Here is a 20,337-nt window from a genome sequence, read left to right as displayed (position 1 = left end):
TAAACGGAAGTCATTCATTTCAATTAGTTGTTGGAAACCAGTTCAGGATGCATTGCCTAGTTATCTACCCCGAATGCATGTATTGAAACTTCTAGCATTTTCTACCCCGAAAAACTACACTTTCAGCCTCTACTGTTAGCCCACTAACATTACTACGCTGGTATTTCAATACGTATACGAACAACGACTACGTTGGGAATCGATACAATCATGAGGACTACATCCATCCATGTGGTGCTAATCAAAGGGGACAGGCAGCTAAGGAAGGACCGAGAGATTGTTGCTACATTTCTGTCGGTGTCGGTGGATTGGAGGAGCGAGCAACGGACGTTTCACGTGCTTTTACGTAACGTAACGAACAAAATCGCGCGCACACACCACTGAAGACCATACCACATTGTCATTGGCCCAGCTGGCTGTTTGGGTGGTAGTGTATGCGCTTGAAACCGACGGAATCGAGTCTGCCTGCCACAGTGCCACATCGGTCGGTAGTAGTACGCGCGCTTTCGCTGAGCACACCCGTAGCAGGCTCGATACGGCGGCATATACTGCAGTCACCCATAGCCTTCTTCTCAGAGGTACCTCTATCTATACCTATCGACACAGCAGCGGCGCAGCGATTGACGCTCGGTCGCTCGGTACCTAATAAGAGGAAGTGACTGCTGCAGCTTTCAGTTTGAACTTAGCTGCCGAAAAGACTGGACGGATTGGTGGTTCGTTCCAATTCTTCGCTTTATGAAAGAGCATTCACTTGCATACTGGATCTGGAGAACCACGCAGCATTAAAGAGCATCACAACTAAGCATCCCACGAGCTAAAACAAGAAAAAAGAAAAGTCTGTTTTTTGATATACCTGATTAGAGAATAGGAAGATTTTTTAGTGTCTGTTTTAAATAGAATCTGAAAATGTAGGAACAATGTCTTCCTGGTGCAGAAGTGCGTTCAATAGCTGTTCGTGTTGAAAGTTACCCTGACACAGTCAGTTGAAAAAAAAGTGCAATCGAGTTCGCGCTATTGGGTTTTTCCCTCCGTGCGCAAAAAAGCTGGCAGTAGTGTGTGATTGGCCTGTAGCTACACAAGACCAACACATCCAGACGAAGAAGAGTGAACGTTTTCTGAAAAATTTGAAGCACTGTTGCTAGGCGAAAAACCGGATTGCACGCGGTCGTCGAAACCGCGTTCGAAACAGCTGTTCCAAGAAGTTATACATAAGGCTTTGTGTTGAAGTCGAAGAAGTGTGTGGCGCTTGAGGCAGGCCCACATAAGAAAATTAAAATTTGAGAAGCGTGTGTAGACAACGTGTACGAAGAAGTTAAACCTGAGAGAAGAAGGTCTCCGTTAATAAAAGTGAAGCCAAGTGCAACAAGGCCTTCAAGTGGTATATAACATAGCTTAGAAAAGGCCACGTGCGAATCGTGCATCTAAAGTAATTTGGAGGCGAATTTGTGTGTGCGTTTGCGAAGAAAAAAAGGCATTTGTGATATTAGCGAGTATTGGTGCTCTGTCCGTGTCGCGACTCCGGAATACCAGCTGGAGAGCACTACCGAAAGCGGCGATTTACGCTATCTTGCGAAACAACGATTGTGTTGACCCGTTTCCATATCTTGGATCATCCATCATCTCTTCGGTGCGCTATTGCCAGTCTGTTTCGTGCGGACCGTGCAATATCCCTTAAAAGGCCTCAAGATTGATCCCAACATGGCACTGGAACAGAACAGTGCTGCCCACGTCCACGTCAGTGGCGATGTCCTGGAGGACTTCGTGCTCATCTTCCGCGAGCTCGTTTCAAAGGTAATTTTGTGTTTTGTCTATCGGTTCGGAATCGCGCCGATTTGTCGGGTGCGATTGCGATTGCGATTGTTTCCGCATTCCATTTGTCCAACTAACAATAGTGTGGCCTCAGCTCGTTTATTATAATCTGAAAGGGGGCTCGTTTGGTGGGTTATGGTTGGAATTTTACGCGCCAAATCGGCTCGGTAGTGTTGTAGGGGGTTAGTCATCCATCGTCGCCCGCCATGTAGCAGGGCGTCGATGAAGTCATTCAGTTTCAGCGCAGTGCGTTCAAGGCTCGCGCATTAGTCAGTTCCGCTTTTCGTGGAAAAAATCCAATCGAGTTCGGTCGGTAATCCCCCTCGATTGGACTTTTTGTTATGGAAATAATGTTTGTCTCTGTAGGACGCGAGCGCGGTTAACAACCGGTTTTCGGCGTTGGCATTTCGGTGGTCAACCTGTTCGAGCCGGTTACCGTCCTCAAGAGTGAATAATAATCAGGGGATTTACGTTACTTTCAAGGGCTTGTCCAGGCGAGTCGACGTCTGTCGGAGATAACCTGAATATTATCTACTGGAACAGGATGGGACTGGAGTTGGCGGAAGAAAAATGTAACGTTGGCTGATAAGCATATCTGCGGTGGGTTTCTTTGCGATCTTTGGATTGGCGCCAACCGGAATGTGGGCCTTGTAATTGATGTTAATGACTCTAGATATCGACGGGGAATTTCCTTGTTGTCAGATTGCTATGCTTCTATGCTTTCGTTTAGTGTTTATTGTGTTTTTGTTGTTCTTGGCTTTTGCCGTTAATTAAGTTCTTATTGTTTACTGGGTATTTCTCCATAGGAATCCCAAGTTTTGATATTGTTGCTTTAAAATGTATCTATAGTAGTTCTTTATCTATAGTCCTAACTTACTCCATTTTAGAGAAACAGCTACACAAAATTGGTAGTTTGTGGCCATTTCAAAGATACGAGGAGTTAGGACTGTGATAGCAGATTGTATGTCAAACTTTGACTTAAATACTTCTGGTGTAAAACAATTTGCTAACAACGAGACCATTCTACAACGAAATTCCCACTGATAATTACCAAGTCCACGATAGAATCCCTTTCTGATAATGCCATAAGCAAATCAACTTTAAAACTCTCTTCAACCTATTGTTTACACTCCATTTAAAATAGAAAAAGTTCGTTTTCGACGGAGTTGTCATATTCGCAAGCAGTTTGACGAACTGAGCCGCAAAACGTTCACGGAAACTGCCTTCAACTCCCTGGGAAATTCCGTTCTATGCGTCGTCGTTCGTCATTTGCGTCGAAAATATTTGCACATTGATACGCCCTATTGGCAACACGCACTTGAAAACAGAGTGGAAAATATGTTTTTGCGGATTTCCTCGTGTGTGTATGTGTGGTGGCATCAGGCATCATTGCTGATAACAGATAGGATGATGAGTTGCAACTTTGTCGCTGGAATTGGACATTAGAACTTAGCAGCATGCTTCGTCAAGGCTTAATTAGTGCCAACACAAGGACTCGAAGTGATTGCGATGATTCATCATCAACGATCGATCGGTACTCGATTGATTGATTCGTAAGTGAAGTAGTTTGATGACTAATTTCGGAACTAGTTAACGCGTTTCCGTGTTCCAAAAATTGGGTTCGATTCCAAATCTAGATGTGATAAATGAAATCGTCATCGAGCTGTATTATGACGTATGATTCATTTCCGCCGAATAGGTAAAACCAGATCGATTAGGATTGTTTCTTTTGAGTTGAAAGTACAATATCTAAACAAAGGAACTGTTTTGAGCTCCTTGATTCGTTACAGCTTTGTTAGGAGTACCGTACAATAGCATTCTAACAATTTGCCAGGCATAGTTTTACGCCGAGGATGTTACTCGAACTTGAAAGCCTCATTGAGCATTTGTAACGGTTTTATAACAGCAAATACATGTCATGCTATATGTCTTGTAGAGGTTTCGAAAACCGTCGTAAAACCTTCTGCCTTTTATGTTGGTTTTATGATGGTTCTAAGAACTTCTTCCATAAATTTGACTAAAACATGTTACTTGAGAATGAGATACGCAGTTTGTTCCGCACTACTCGACAGAATGCCATTATAAGGCAAACAACTGCTAAGAAATTCGCATGTATAATAAAGGATTGGTATGGTTTTTTTCAGTGGCGATTCCCTAACCTCAAATCTACCTGTTCAACGAATGCAAATTCTTCATTTCTCACAATAAATTGGCTTGTTATTTGTAGAAAACGACGATAATAGACGTTTCCGCCCATTTTCAATTTGATTCTGATCGTCAATTCTCCGCAAATGCAACTTTTAGGGTCGTTGAACAGGTAAAATGTGAGGTTACGAGACGCCACTGGTTTTTTTGTGCTGTTTTCGTAAAAGTAATCTTCCTTACAAAGCAATTCAAATTATCGTTGTTATAGCATAAGCAGCACAACCTGAGGTTTTGTATAAGCTACCTAGCTTAATTTCCTTCTTCAAACCGCGCTTTACTAATCTCTATTTCATCCTCTGTCTGAGCCCAACTCAAAGAAGAGATTTCTTTGAGTTGGGCTCAGACAGAGGATGAAATGGAGATTAGTAACCGCGGTTTGAAGAGGAAAATTAAGCTAGGCAGCTTATTTTTTTCTGAAAATGTTTCTACTTCGGTTCCCTTTCACATAAAAGATAAAGATAACAGTTGCAGCACTCGCAAGAAATATCTTAATACATGGATTTGCTCGCAAATCAATGCAGAATTCTTTCCGAAATTACTTTAAGAATTCATCCTGAAATGGTATCCAAGGTTCTTCCTTGAATTCCTTCCGGGGCTCCTCTTTGAACTTCTACCGCAATTCCTTCTTCATTTTTTTTTTCGTATGTAGTTTCTCACAGAATTCTTCCCGCGATGTCTCTCGGAGTTCTTTCCTTTTTTTCCTGGAGGTTTGCCGGAGTTTTTTCATTTCTGGATTTCTTCAGGAGTTTCTCCCAAGATTCAATCAGAGGTTTTTCCACATTTGCTCTCAGAGTTGCTTCCCAGAGATTTTTTCCGGTGTTCATTCCGTGATTTCCGAAAGTTCTCCCAGGAATTTATATTAGAGTTTCTCCCAGTATTTCTACATGAGGTTTTCACGGGACTCTGCCGGAGGTATTCCGAGAAGAACTCCTGAAAAACTACGGAAGCAAAGTTATTCCATTCACAGAACCTCGGATAAATTTCTGGTTGGATCTGGAAAGTAATTGAAGTAATTCCGGGAAAATCTCTAAACAAACTCTTAGGAGGGTCAGTGCAAAAAATCTTGGAATTCGCGCAAGAACTTTATGAGAACTATCAACAATAGCTCCTGCAGAAATCCCAAGAAGGAAGTCCGGAGTTTTCTTGCTAGCGTTTTCCGTAATGCGGGAGCATCACGCTCAGATAACGGTCTGTCCATATACAGAGTATGAAGAAATTCCGTGACGCCATCTGACAAACATCCTGAGGAAAACTCTTGAGAGAAATCCTACGATATTTACTTTGTACATAACGCAGGAGAAATTCCGACAAAAGGCGGCGAGAGAATCTGAGAGCAATATACCGAGAGCACCTCCTGAAGAAATCTGCAGCATCCCCGTACAAAATTCCAGGAGAAATCGGTCGGAATTCAGCAACCCTGGAAAATTCTCTAGGAAGATTTCCGGAACTTCTGGAGAAATGCTTTTGAGGAATTTGTGGATGGGTTTTAACTTTTTTGAATTCCAAAAGGAATTTGGTGCATCTTATATTAAACGAAATATCAGGAAGTTTACAGCTGAAAAGATGCTACAAGTAGCAACGTTCGATTCTCTTAATTCATACGACTTAATACATTTCGTACATACTTTTCCGCACTGAACGCATGACCATTCTGTTCTGTTCTGTTGGATGTTTAGTTATCTTGATTTTATCACTCGGAGTCATGCATGCGAAATAAGAGTCATGATATCATAACTCAGCGCTATGCTTTTATGACTTAGCGTCATAGTACAATAAAAAGCGTCATAATATTTTAGTTCTGAAAATGAGAATTGTTTCATTCGCAATTATGACTTCTTAGTTTAGGTTATGATATCATGACTTTTGTTTCAAAATTATGAAGCGGTAAGCTTTACGAATTCAAGGCTTTTTGGTTATGAATCCGACAATGTTTTTTTCCTGTTTATGATACCGATGACGGCCTTACTTTTATGGTCATAATACGATAATCCCAGTAAAAAAATGGAGCAAATGGAGCAGGTTTATCTCGATATTTCTATTTAAAGGTATTGCCTCAGCAGACAACTAAGAATTTCATTCAAATCGTTTTGATTTGTAGATGTATCTCTTCTACCTGTGAGTTTAAGTTCTTTCTCATATTTGAAGTACTATGAATTGTCGTTGATGGCATAAAGGCCAGAGCGGCTCTACCTAAGCTGCTCAGCTTAAAATTCCTCTTCAAAATCGGATTACCACTTTGCACTTCATTCGATCCTTGGCTTAAGGAAACCCACATTCTTCTAACTCAATTACAATGTGTTCCCGAGTAAGCATCAATCTCAACTGCCTTCCTGAATTCCTTTTAATATCATCCCTTTCTAATGGAGAGACGAGAGCGTCTATGAATAACGTTCAATGTTCAATGGCCAAGAGTGGGCAGTGCTCGGATCGGTTTTCTAATTAAAACATCCATTATCCTGTTCCAGCATCGCCGCCACTTCTTCGGTTCCAATCTCCATTATCATCTGGAGTGGGTGCCCACCCAAGACTAGCTCAAACCGGAAGCAGTTTCCTCGTTTCTTGTTTACGTCTCTCTGGCGGTGGCGACGGTTGAAGTGTGAAGCCTTAGAAGAGCAGTGTTCCCAGTCCCTGAATCACTACGTGCTCGCTTGCACGCTTGGTGGCGCCACAATCTACAACAACATAGTGGGCGTTGAAGTTTTCAGTGGCTTCCGCCTTCCGTCGGTTTGGTTCCTCTGGAAAGCTCTGGAGCTGCCAAATGTAGTCAAGGTTGTATTGGCGGCTTCGCACAGTGTGGGACTTCTACGCAACTGGATTTTGGCATGCGTTCAAATCAATTATGCTAATTGATGGTATGCTAGTTTTACACATAAACGATTAACTTATTTGGTAATAGCTCGCGTTACATTTGAAAAGAGCCTACCATGATTTTGTCTACAAACACGTGTCTGTTGCTTTAAACAAATATGGCCAAACATTTAGTAGACCGTATCCGCAAATAAAGAGATTGTTATGTTTACTTCTCTTCCGAGCGTATCGGGAAAGAGAAAAGACAACGAAGTACTTTCTTTAGCAGATTAGAACTTTTGAAATGATTGACCAGAAACATTCTATAATTGGACAGCAACAGAAACGTTTTGCGTACAACAGTTTTGTAAGCACTTTTTAAATAAAACGGCAGGTAACAAGGTTACTTTATGTATTTGAATCCCTACCTCCATAAAAAACCCATTCCACAACGATTTGACACTTCAGCCAGATAAATCTCTGTATGCTTACCTGTGTTCCACATGAGACCATCTATTAGTGAGTTGTCCCATTATAACAAACTACACAGGTAGTCTTCGACATAACCGTCGCCGTCGCGACGGGACTGATCGTTCCTCACCGCCAACTACAATCAGTGTTCAGTCAACCGCACTCGATTATCCTTTCGAGCTCATTTGGCTGTGCATCGAAGTATGTAGGTCGGCTCCACATCCTTGGGAGAAAACGATAAAAAAAAGGTCAAAGGTGGCCTCTTTCGTTCTTTGTCGGGGTTGCCATGGTTGCTGTTGTTGTTATTGCCTACCTGCTGACCGGGCGCGTGCAGGTACACGTGCCTTCGGTTCGCAAATTTATATGCAAACACCAATGCCAACAACTCGAAAAATGCTGAAATTTTAACGAGGGCAACAGAATCCGACAGGTGGTGCCAGCCCAGCTGTATTTATAACGTTCCGATTCGATCTTTAAACGATTAATTTCCGTGGAAACTTTGTCGTTCGCAGTAAACTACGGCTAATTGCTCTCGGTAGTTACGGCGGATCAACACAGAGTCAGTTGAGTTAAACGTTAAAAGTTATGATTAGCACACGCGAATAGTTGTCAGTTGTCTAGTGTCACACTGCTGCAGGCAGTCAGGCAGTCGTCCCGTTCTCCTCTCTCTCCCTCTCTATATCGATGTCGGATTCCCATGATGATAGACATCGGAACTCTATGTGTATCGTCGTCTATTGCCTCTGCCTGTACCTGTGGGTAGATATTTTCGGCTTCCCTATCCGGCCACCGACCGGCCCGAGTAAGACTCGTACACCGAACCGGGCGCACAGTTGGACGACACCGGTGCAACGAGTTGGTTGCAGTTTCGCCTGCCTCTCGTGGTGCTTCTTCAAACGCGACAACATTGCTGCAGCTCACCGTGGGGCGGTGTGAGCAAGCAGTGTTGCCATACATTGAGGTGTTGGCCCGCTGCCCACTTTCCGTTTGCATAACCGCCTACTGGGGTTGCACGCGCGTGGTTTTTGATCGAACACTTCGTCGAACGTAACACGCCGCGGCCGACGGTAATTGCGAGTGCAATCGAAATTCGGCGTGACCCAGAGCCCGGACCGGCAGCCAGGCCAGGAGTTTATCGATTTGCTGCAACCGAGGCGGAAACGGGAGCCAAGGGGCCAAACCGCGCCGCAAGTAGAGCGTCCATGGATACGCTGGATAGCGATTTCTACGTGGAAGTTGTTCTAAAGGTCACTATTCTTCGGTGCGCGCTGCGCTGTGTCTACTGTGATTGGTGTTGCGTGACATTTGTTACAGTGCACTGTATTGTTTGTTGATTTATTTCCTTCGCCAAATGTAGAACAGCGTGTGTAATTCGGTGTTGCGTTACATAAGAAGCGCCTGTATGTGTGAAGTAGTCGCAGTCGTTTACCGGCTATCAGTTTTGGCAACCGAGGTCGAGTCAGGGTTACTTGTCTATCGGTCTATCGGTGGACTGACTGGGACGATTGCGGGATTACGAAACGGGCTGTGAACTGTGAACAGTTGGAGTGACGAATGAAGTGATTTACGATGTAAATTTGATTTGTTTGGGAACTAGGCTGATTGCTGAATCGTAGTAGGAGTTGGCATGTGCAAAAATGCTGTCCGGGCTTCAGAAATAGCACAAGTAGAATTCGCAATTTGGACAAAGTAACAAGTTCAGAAACACGTTTATTATTATTATTATTTATTATAGAGATTTTCAGCCCTTTGATGGGTTATGCATTTCGTTCAGTTTAGTGAAGTTCCGTACTGTAGTTTTTGAAAGTTCTTATCAATTGACTCACGCACTGCTGTATCAACTTCTGACCTAGAATCTACTTTGAAACGTGGTAGAAAGAAACTTCATTCGCGTCCTGTCTGCGGTACTTGATGTGAGAATTGCGTGTTGTTAAACGAAGAGTTAGTTCAAACGTGCATCCATTTCTGTTTATCCGTTACTTCATGATTAAAAAGAGTGATCTTTTTAGCTTTTCTTATAGATATGCGGCCCTGTTATATAATTAAAAGCCAGACAGACAGAAATGAGAACAAGTTTGAGTTAGTTCATTAAGTTATCCTCGTTTAAAACGCACGCAATTCTTCCATCAAATAAGAAAGAACGCAAATGAAAATTTCTTCTACCAAGCTTACAAATATAGTCTAGGCGAGTGGTTTCCAACGTGCTTCCTATTTTGGCTCGTCTGTCTTACACCTCAAAAATAATTTGTCGTAATAAGAATAGAATAAGAAATTCTCCAGAGATCTAAAATCAAACCTTCAAGAATTTTGCCGGAAATATGCCTACGATTTTGGATGGTATTTACCATGAACGATGCCAGCATTCAACCAACAATCTTGACAGTTATCTACCAAGGTGTCCAAAGGTTCCGCCAAGGATCTATCCATGAAATTTGACACACTTTTGCTAAATATTTACTAAAAAAATATTAGAGATCTGTTAGTATTTCATCAGAAACTATTTACAACGTAGACCGAGCAAATAGTGGAGATGGACTAATCTGCAATGCAAAACAGTTGAAAACTATTGTTCTAGAACATTACAATTGTTCGATCTATCCCTAACTTCGATGTTTTTGGGATACAGCAGGTTGAACAGCAATACGTGGTAATCGTCAACGGAGAGAGTAGTGGAGATAGAAACATCCGCAAGGCAAAACCGCTTAAAACTACTGCTCTAGAACATTACAAATGTCGGATTTCACCATAAGTTCGATCACATTTTGGGGATGAAACTTTGTAAAGTTATAAGAATTTTCGTAAAAACTGTAAGATACAAAAAGGACATCAAGTTTAGGCAGGAACTCAAGAGTTTCATCAGCTACTTCGAGCCGGAAACTCCGAGTTGGGAACTTCTGCTCCACCCGAGGCCACGGCTTGAAATGGGGTCAATGCGAGCAAGTCGTCCGACGTTGTCCATCTGATACGGCGATGTTGTGGTTCATTATTGTAGGTAAGACAAACAATTCCCCGTTTGTTGATTACAACTCAATCCAGCGGACGCCCCAACGGTTGTTTACCATCATTCGATCCTATCGGCGACGGTGGTGGGCGCGTGCAGGGCGGATGATACATATTGCACCATAGGTTGCTACGATCAACCAACATCCGATGAGACAGACAGTGAGAGAGAGAGAGAGAGTGAGGAGGACACACCTCCGTAGCTCGCGGGCAGATAGCTACTGCTGCTGCAAACAAAGAAGGTGTGCAATCGAAGCAGGCCTTATCTTTCCGAACCGAATCGAACCGAGTCGTACAACAATGGCGGCAACAGAAGAACTGGTTTCTGCCTCATTAGTAGTGTTCGTGGAACGGAAATTAATGAGCTACGGTGCTCTTGACAACAGAAATCGGCTCTGACGACTGACCACCGTCCGTTTGCAACAGACTGCTGTTGTTGCCACGAAGAGCGCGATAAGAAGTATTTTTTTTTGTTTTGCAGAAATCCTATTTTTGCACCGAAGAACTGGTGTCCAGGTTCGCCGACAGTTGACCTTTGCAAATAAAAAATCCGGGATTTTTGAGCGCTTGTAGCTACGTCGGACATGCGGAGATGATGGGTGTGCGAATTTCGGTTGATATGGTAATACATGTAGCTCTGAGCGTCACCGAGTGGTCAGGTGGATATTTCTCGAGTGGCGAGTGCCAGCAATTACAAGGTATTCGCTAATTGGATGCGCTGGGATTTCGAGGAAATTCATCGTTTGCCAATACGGATAATTAGCATCGTTTGGCTAAATGTCGCACTCCTTTTCACTAAAGTCACGCAACGTCACATGGCTCTGTGACGCCTAGACGTCACGGCCAGGTCAGATGCTTGCATTCCGACGGAGTTTAATTATGACTAGACAGCTTGGCAAATGCCGGAAGCCGTCCCGGATCCAAGTAGGCCCTTATCGCCATTCAAACACTAAGCAGGGCGGTATTCCCCGCAGAAGTGGTCCACTCATCCAATGCATAACTCTACACAAAGGAAAAGCCATACGCCCTCTATCGATTGATCGATCGATTGCAATTCGCAAAGCATGATGTTTACGTCTGACTGGTAGGTGACCGGAGGCTGTTGTTCCCCGCACTCCATAACTATAACTGCATTTTGATTCGTTATCAGACTGTTTGTTAAACATTTTGTTTGTTCCGAGACTGAGTCTTTCAGCGTCACCACTCCGCGTAGTGCCACTGTTTGTAGCGTGGATTAATTTGCGCAAATATTGCTCAGTCATGCGCAGTCGTTATTCGCGTGGAACGACTGACAGCTATGACCTTAATCGTGTGCTGAACTTCAATCCGTCTCGTGGCGGGCGGCTACCTTAGCTTGCTAAGATGCAGCAAACAAAAAAAAATTAAGAATTGAACCCATCCAAGGACCCCGTTGTCAAACCACCACCACCGCTGTGGACTGTGGAGACTGTGGAAGATCGCGGGGCGGACCTTGAACGACCACGAAGGCAACTACTGTGGTGACCGAAGCATGCACCGAAGTCGTGAACACGCGTCGTCGTCGTCCGTCATTCATCACTCTGCTCGCGTCACTTACGCGATCGTGATCGTCGTGACCAATGACGTCACACGGCAAGCAATCAGCCAGTCAGAGTCAAGTCAGTGGTTGATTGCGATCGTCGTGTGCGACTACATATGTAAACACAAACAAACTTTATGAGTGTGTTTGCGCTTGAACCGCAAGCGATCGCTCGACAATCGTCGATCGGTGTGGTATGTACTGAGCTGTGCTGTTACAGTAATTATCGGAATTGTATAAGAGACCTAGTTTTTGTTTGTCTTTCTTATAGCTGAGCTAGGGCTTGAGTAATCGGTTTGAACTGGTTTTCAAACCAGACAGCAAACGGAATCGAGTGTTGAATGTCAGCTCCTAGGCAGCGACTAGTGGTCATTACGAAGCCATTAGAAGTGATAATGAAATTGGTCCTAGCGCTTGCATCATGCGCGTGAGCGATGGTAGGGAAAGAAGTGAATTTTTCATGGAATGACATTGGTCATGGTATTAACTTACATAGGAGAATTTCTGATGATTCTGTTAGAGATTCTTAAAGCTGTAAAAGGTTCTTTAAAGTTTGTGACAAGAGTTTCTTTATTTTGACAGGAACTATTACATACAGCATGAATTTTTGTGTTACGACAAAATTTCTTAGGTTTCAATAGCAATTTACTTGAAGAGGCTGAATTTAAATATGCGAAATAGTTTTCACCATACAGTGCCATACATGTATTGCTAATCAAAATCCTCAATCAAAGCATTCCCACGTGCACCAATCATTCCTCTATCACCCCAGTAGGCCTTCATCGTCTCCTTTGGTAGCGAACTGTCAGAACAACCCCTTTTCACTTAGCTGTGTATTTGTTTGCCGTTCCCAGATAATCATTACCCCCTTCACACACCCCTTTGCTGCACCGTTTTTTAGTTAGAACAACAGTTGAAACTTCGTTACAGTCGTACAACCCCAAGCTCCCCCATTTGTTCCCCGCCCCCTCAATGGACGTTATGCGTACCATTCCGCGAAATGGCCCCAACGGCGGTACTAATTGTGCTTCCTTTCTCCGTTATTACGACCACTTTCAGTATCTGGACATAGGCGAAGATCTGAACGTACCTGATGACTTCACGCAAAGTGAGATGCAGAGTGGCATGTGGTGGCGCCATCTGGCCGCCGGTGGTTTCGCCGGGGCCGTGTCCCGGACGTGCACGGCGCCCCTCGATCGGCTCAAGGTGTTCCTGCAGGTAAGCAGTTGAATTCTCCGTAAAATCTGGATCAGCAACTAATCTCTCGGATTTTCTCCCCCCATCTAGGTGCAATCAACCAAACAGCGAATCTCAGACTGTCTGCAGTACATGCTAAAGGAGGGCGGCGTGCAGAGCCTCTGGCGGGGCAACTTCATCAACGTGCTCAAGATCGCGCCCGAATCGGCCATCAAGTTCGCAGCGTACGAGCAGGTCAAGCGGCTCATCCGGGGCAACGACAAGCGCCAGCTCTCGATCTACGAGCGGTTCGTGGCGGGAGCGTGCGCCGGCGGGGTGTCCCAGACCGCCATCTACCCACTAGAAGTATTAAAAACCCGACTAGCGTTAAGGAAAACCGGACAATACAGCAGTATACTGGACGCAGCGACCAAGATCTACCGCCGCGAGGGTCTTCGCTCGTTCTACCGTGGCTACATTCCAAACATGCTCGGGATCATACCGTACGCCGGTATCGATCTGGCCGTGTACGAAACGCTGAAGAAGAAGTACCTCAGCCACCACGAGACGGAACAGCCGAGCTTCTGGCTGCTGCTGGCGTGCGGTAGCGCCTCCAGCACCCTGGGGCAGGTGTGCTCGTACCCGTTGGCCCTGGTGCGGACGCGGTTACAGGCTCAAGGTGAGTTACTCTACAGTTGATTGTTATCGTTGTTGTATGGGTTCAATATGCGTACTAAGAACACTGGAAGCTTTGGAAATAATTGGATGTAGCTTATTTCAGAGACGATCTGCAGTTTCTTCCAGAACTTCAGAACAATTCTACCCGGGAAATTTATCCAGACGTTCTCTGAATAGATTCTCTTTGAAGAATCACTTGGAATCTGGAAATTTCTCTTGGAGATTCTCTAGGAGTTTTCCTTGTACATATTTGAAGAGCTCCTTCAGAACAAGGTATAAACCAGTCTTAGGTTGAAATTCTCTATAATAAAAAATATAGTGGTAACCCGACTTTGTCAGCTCTCTATTGTATCAACCTTTTTTGAGCAATGAAAAATAAATGTTTTTTCCACTCAGCAATTTAGCATCATGAACGAACAACTCTCGTGTCACATTTGAAAAGAATCAAACATATTTCTGCGATTCTATTAGAGATTGTACCGCGGGTTGCTCCAGGAATCCCACAAGGGATTTATCATGGACTTTCTCAAGGGATTCCACTAGAAGTTTAACCAGAGATTTATCCAGCAAACCCTCTAGGGATTCCACCAGATTCTCCTCAAGGAATCCCTCCAGGGATTTACCTGGGAATTTCTCTAGGGATTTCTCCAGGAATTAGAGTAGGAATTACTTCAGGTATGCATTCCACATTTCCAGCAGAAATTCCTCCAGTAATTCTGCAAGGAATTAATCCAGGAATCTATCAAAGGATTTCTCAAGGAAATCCTCCAGGAATTCATTTCGGAATTCCACCATCAATTTTTTAAAGGATTTATCCAAGATTTGCCATAGTTTCCTCGAGAGGTTTCTCCATTGATTTCTCTAAGGATTCCACCAGTAATTCCTCCATGGATTTTTGTAGGATTTCCTTCAGTGACTACTCAATGGATATATCCCGGAATTCCTCTATGGATTTCTCAAGAGATTCTTCCAAGGAATCGTCCGAGAGTATCATCAGACACTCCTCAAGAAATTCTACCTGTGATTTATCCAGGATTTCCTCTGAGAAATCCTCCGTGGATGTCTCTGGGAATTCCACTGAGTATTTATGCGGGAATTCCGCTGGGGTTTTTACCAGTGATTCATCCGGAAATTCCACCATCAATTCCTTCAGGTGTTTCCTAGGAATCCTTTCAAGGATTTCTTTCTTAGGAGGGGGGAGGGGGGGGGGGGTGGTAGAGGGGTTTCTTCGGCGGGGAGATGAGTGGTCCGCAAGGCAAAACGCACGAACTTTTTCTGTTCTTTTTTAATGCCTGCTGACCATGAATTCTCAATTCTGGAATGGGCACTAAACAACGGCGGAAAATTCCAGTATTGAACGTACCAATGAGCAGAAGAGTGACGTCAAGCAGTGGGGATCTCCAAATTCGTTGGCATTCTTCATTATAAATCCAAGCCTCCTGTTAAAGTCGTCGTAAAGAGAACGGATAAATAATTGTAATCGGTTCAGAGATTTTCCTGCTAGCGAATAGTCAAACGTATTGGATTAAATGTCTGGCATTTTTGGACACTGAAGGGCATTTTTTGATATTGTAGGGAATAGACCGAGAGGATCCCATTTTAGTGCTAAGCGATGTGTCGGTCAGATAGGGTCTGGCTGCATCATTCGACACAGCTGGGAGTCACGCCAATTTGCTCCACTTTTTTAGAAGTATGAGGTGGTCAATTCTGTCGAAGGACTTTCTGAAGGAACTATTTCCCTATTCTTCTGAGGTAAATTCCGAAAGATCTTTTGCAAGAATAACCGAAGAAACTTCTAAAGGATCTGTGATTTAAACGGCTATACAGTTTTTAAATCCTCGAATAAACTCACCAGTAGATCCGCCAAAATATTCTTCTGAAGGTTTTCCGAACAATTTCATGGCAGAGTTTTCGAAACAATTGCTGGAGAAACGTCCGAAGGAACTCCTTTAGGATTACAAAAGAACACATGAAGGAACTTCTGGAAAAATTACCGAAGGATTAAAAAAATCTTGGAGAAAATAGCCAAGTTACTTCCTGGGGCATTTTCGAAGAAAATGCTTGAGAAACTTCCAAATGTACTTCCTAGAGGAATTCCGGAGAATTTCTCGACTTACACCGGAAGGAATTTTTTGAATAACTTCTGGAGAAGCTACCGAAAGCACTCCTGGAGGATTCCCCATAAGAATTTCAGGGGGAATTTGTGTTGTGGAATTCCTACATGCAGGAGAAATTTTAGTAGAAATTCCAGAGCTCCTTGCGGAATTTCCGTAGGCACTTATGGAAATTCTTCTAGATTAACTCATGGCAAGATTTCCGAAGAAGTTTCTGGATGAAATTTATACGAAGCTTTTGGGTAAGTTTACTACAGTACTTCTTAAGGATTTCCCGAAGGAGCTTTTTCCAGAAATTTCCAAAGGAACTCTTGAAGGAATTTACGAGAGAACTATTGTAGGAAATGCTGAGGGCATTTTTGAAATTCCTGGAGGAACTGCCTAAGAAATCCCAGAGAAATTGTCATTCGCGGCACCGGAAACGGTCAAAGGCTGAAAATGTCGCTGGGAGGAGGTATCTTGAAAATAGTTTCAACTTTTGTAGGATCCGGTCATTGGCCAGATATGTCAACAAATTGGCATCCCCGTGCCCTTAGTAATCTTAAACTCCAAAATTAATCCTATTCGAAAGCAAAGCGATTATGAAACCGATTTTCTCCGTTCGTTTCGTTATCTTTCGTACTTCTAATAAAAGTACAAAAATAAGAAACAAAACAAACGGCGCTTCATTCCTTTGTTTTGGGATAATTATTAAAGCGTACCATACTTAGTAAAGCATCGGATACCCTATATATATAAGTAGGCGTTGATCGTGATCCGAATTAATTAATGATGGAGAATCTTCCAACAAACTCTTAGAATTTCTGGAAAGCCAAGAAAAACATCTTAAAAAATACTTTGAAAAATCTGAGTAAACTTCTGGAGATGAAGAGAATAACTTCAAGTTGGTGAGAAATTCTTATTGCTGTTTCCGCTATCTTCGGCTTACATTGTTCAACTCTCGAACTTTAACTTCTTATCTACGCATAGTTGTCCCATATGCCCTAAAATCCCCCATTTTACAAACGAGATGCAACAATTCCTTAATCCGCCTTTCTCTCTCCTTCCAGCCGTGACGATCGGTACGCAGAACCCGGCCGACGGGATCGCCGCCGTCGAACCGAACATGACGAACGTATTCAAGCGGATACTGCAAACCGAGGGTCCCCTGGGGCTGTACCGGGGCATCACGCCCAACTTCATCAAGGTGCTACCGGCCGTCTCGATCAGCTACGTCGTGTACGAGTACTCGAGCCGTGCCCTCGGTGTGAACATGACGTGATTTGGTGCGCCGGAAGCAACCCAAACACATGCTGCGATGATCAGCACCGTCGTTGTTCCACCAAATGATGCTATCGTTGCCCATCAGCAGCTGCCGCCGCCTTCTTCGATGGCACCTTCAAAACTGCTACTTTCACTACAACAGCAGCCTTCAGGGCTGCTAAGGTTACTAGCCGCCGCTGTCGTCGTCGCCGTCGCCATCGCTGCATCATCACCACCATCTCGTCGTCAATCGTCATCATCCGGATATCGATCGGACCGGTCCCTCGCCGGGACCCGGTCCGATTCCTACAGCTATTTATTAACCGAATCAACGTTTTCCCGGAACATTTGCGCTTTCGAGTCCGAAAACGGAACAATGGGCAGAGGGCACAACTTTATTCCTTTGATTAATTAACCCTTAACCTTCCCTTACCTCTTAGGTGTACATAATGCAATTTAACTTATTTTCTCCGCGCTGATTTAATTCTTTCGATTATGATTAAGTAGTAGCAACAAATTGAAAGTAAACTTCTCCCAAATGTCATTTTTTTAGTAGTAAACGCAATTTTTATTGTTTTACATAGTGACAAATTCAGTTTAGAAAAGTATCTGAAAACAAATAGAAAAACCTTCTAACGATTCCAGTTTCTAGATTGAAGCAACAGAGGGTGCTCTGAAATCGAAGTAGGCATCCCGCAGTCGTCTCTCTAAATGTGGTAATCTTAGCGGGTGTGACGTTCTCTTTGGAAAGGTCATTAAACTATTAAAGACAGATAGGTACATAGAAGCAACGCAAGAGAATAAAGTGCAAACAAGTGATTCAATGCGATTTAGCTATTTATTTACCCGAAGGGCACCACACGCATCGTTACACGCATATTTATAATTAGCAAATTTTTTAGCTTTCTTTTTTACACCTACCCTTCGCATCCTATACATATGAACACTAGGAAGAAATTACCGGCTCCGGTGTTGAGCTTTCGGTAAAATTACCGAAGTTGGGAACTTTGGAAATTTCACCGAGAATCCAACACCAGGAAATTGGTGATTTATTTTAAGTGTGATATTAATCTTAAAAAAATACACAGAAACTCACTGGAACAACGCGAAACCGTCCAATCCCACCGGAACCAAATAGTGTGTGCGTTCGTGGATTCGGACGGAGGCAATGACGCCGAGCCGGGGCCGGTTGGTACCCTTCGTAATCGCGCAGGTCGCTCCGCGGCAGGTTCGCGCACATGGAGCAAGCGATAATGCACGTTTGGATCAGTGAACGTTAGAACGATTCGTTCTCCTATTTGAGCAAGTTTTTCATACTGGAATTCAATGTGAACTAGTTATGGGAAAAACCTCAATGTTTCTATATGGTCTAATGCTTCAAAACATCATAATCAGTATTCCGACTCATCAGAACAAAAGAAAAAACGTGCAAATATGTAACACTACTACCTATGAACGGCTGAAATAGTGATTTGACTAGTTTGCTAACCCAAAAGCAGTCGTGCTGATTCTTGAGCACGACGATTCAATAACATTGCACCGAAACCCATTTCCCAGTATTCCATTCCCCAGAAATCTTTTTCAAAGGAAATTCTGGGGAATGAAATTCTGGGAAATGGGTTTCGGATGAATCGACGACGTGCTCAAGATCATTTCAGCATATTGGCTTGGAAAAATTCCACCAAAATTTGACCAGACACTTTTTTTTGGAGCATAGGTTTATCCCAGTGTTTTGAAAATTTGTGTACATTTTTGAATTTTCTTTTTTAATGTTTACCGTTTTGTAAATTTTTCAATCAAATTTCAATCTTTCGTGTTCGGCCTAATGTGATTCTGCCTTTTGAGATTCAGTCTTATGTTACCCCAAATATGAAAGCTTAATCGAACAGACTGTTAACATCACGTTCACATGGAATTTCAATCTTACTCAATTCCAACATGATTCAGAAGCGTTAGAATTTCACCGGCCCAAGTTTGCGTTCATTTTCCCAAGCGTGCAGAGGGATCCCCGGTCATCAACCAACACTACTGATGAAAGGGCGTGCGCATTTGATTGATCCAAAGCGCCGCCAAATAATGCTCCAACCCTAAAGTTTTAAAACTGTAACATAAGGTTCGTTTGGAACGAAACAAAAAAAACATAAAATCGTGTTTGCTTGTGCGCTTTTCCTTATCATACTTTTAGTTAGGTGACTTTTTCAAGAAAATCAAATATATTATGAAATTGAGAAATTTCCACGGGAATTCTCTCGAAAGTCGAAACACAAAACAAGTCAGTGAGATCGTATGAGATCCGGAGAAAAAGAACAGAGATATGCGTGCGTTGTGCTTATGTATTAGAAAATAACTAAAACAAACAGAAAACCGAACTAAATTGATAAAAGAAACAATGATGTGAGACTGATGGACGTTGCGTGAAACTGTTGAGGAACGTGGGTGGAAATGGAGCAGGAACAATGTGGCAGCATCACCCCGTAGAAGTGGTGCTGCGTCTGAATTTGAACACGGAAGAAGAGGCGTGTGCGTGTGAATGAGCGAGAGAGAGAGATAGAAATTCAAACACTTGCAAAGTTATGCAACAAACACAATTCCTCCCGTGAAACGATTCGTTATCTAGAACCTTTTAAGGATGTTATTAGGAATTAAAGCCGCAATCGTGTATAACTCAAACTAATTCAAATCGAAAACAAGAAATCTTTTTCAAAAAGTGATTCCGTATTTTCCCGTGTTTACTCTTTACCTTTAACAAACAAATTGTCGACTATATTGAAAAAAGTAAGTGCGAAAAAAAGTAAATAATCAATTGCTAAAGAAAACCAAATTATAGGAAAACAAACGAGAAGAAGTCAGTTTTCATCAGGATGGATAGTGTGGAGAAGACAGGCACAAAAAAGGTTTAGATAGATACCGAAGGAAAGTGAAAGAGAGACAGTTCAATGATTAGGACAAACAAGAAAACTATGTAATCTGAAATGAAACGAAACAATATTCAATTGATATAATAAATGACGCAAATCGAAACTAAAAACAGACAGAAAAAAAAACTCAACCGATGAAATATAAGTGATTATTCTTCAAATATTAACTATATGTGTTTGTTTAATTCTTTTTGCTTACTTCCGATCACTCCCTGATTATACTTGTCGACTTGATTGTTGATCTTTGTTGGTTTTCATAGGTTCACATTTGCCTGCCAGAAAAGGTAGCATGGCAAACTTCCTATGTGTAGTGAGGCCGCTAATACACAGGATCAAATGTTTGACAAGAAAAGAACTCAAGAAAAAACATCTGATCGAG

General features: G+C 42.9%; 1 protein-coding gene across 1 annotated transcript; it reads left to right on the top strand.

Annotated features, from left to right (window-relative positions):
* Positions 1-1,615: 1,615 nt before the first annotated feature.
* Positions 1,616-20,125, top strand: LOC134283915 (mitochondrial adenyl nucleotide antiporter SLC25A25-like; the record flags this gene model as incomplete). Its single annotated transcript, XM_019671725.3, is given in 4 exon segments — positions 1,616-1,791; positions 12,890-13,048; positions 13,118-13,685; positions 16,848-20,125. Coding segments are annotated over 4 exon segments (1,032 nt in total). The 3' UTR covers positions 17,060-20,125.
* Between the last annotated feature and the right edge of the window lie 212 nt (positions 20,126-20,337).

Source organism: Aedes albopictus, unplaced genomic scaffold (assembly GCF_035046485.1).
Source record: "Aedes albopictus strain Foshan unplaced genomic scaffold, AalbF5 HiC_scaffold_525, whole genome shotgun sequence".
Lineage (NCBI taxonomy): Eukaryota > Metazoa > Arthropoda > Insecta > Diptera > Culicidae > Aedes > Aedes albopictus.
The sequence above is the reverse complement of the archived record's forward strand: the minus strand, read 5'-3'. Positions and strand labels throughout refer to the sequence as shown.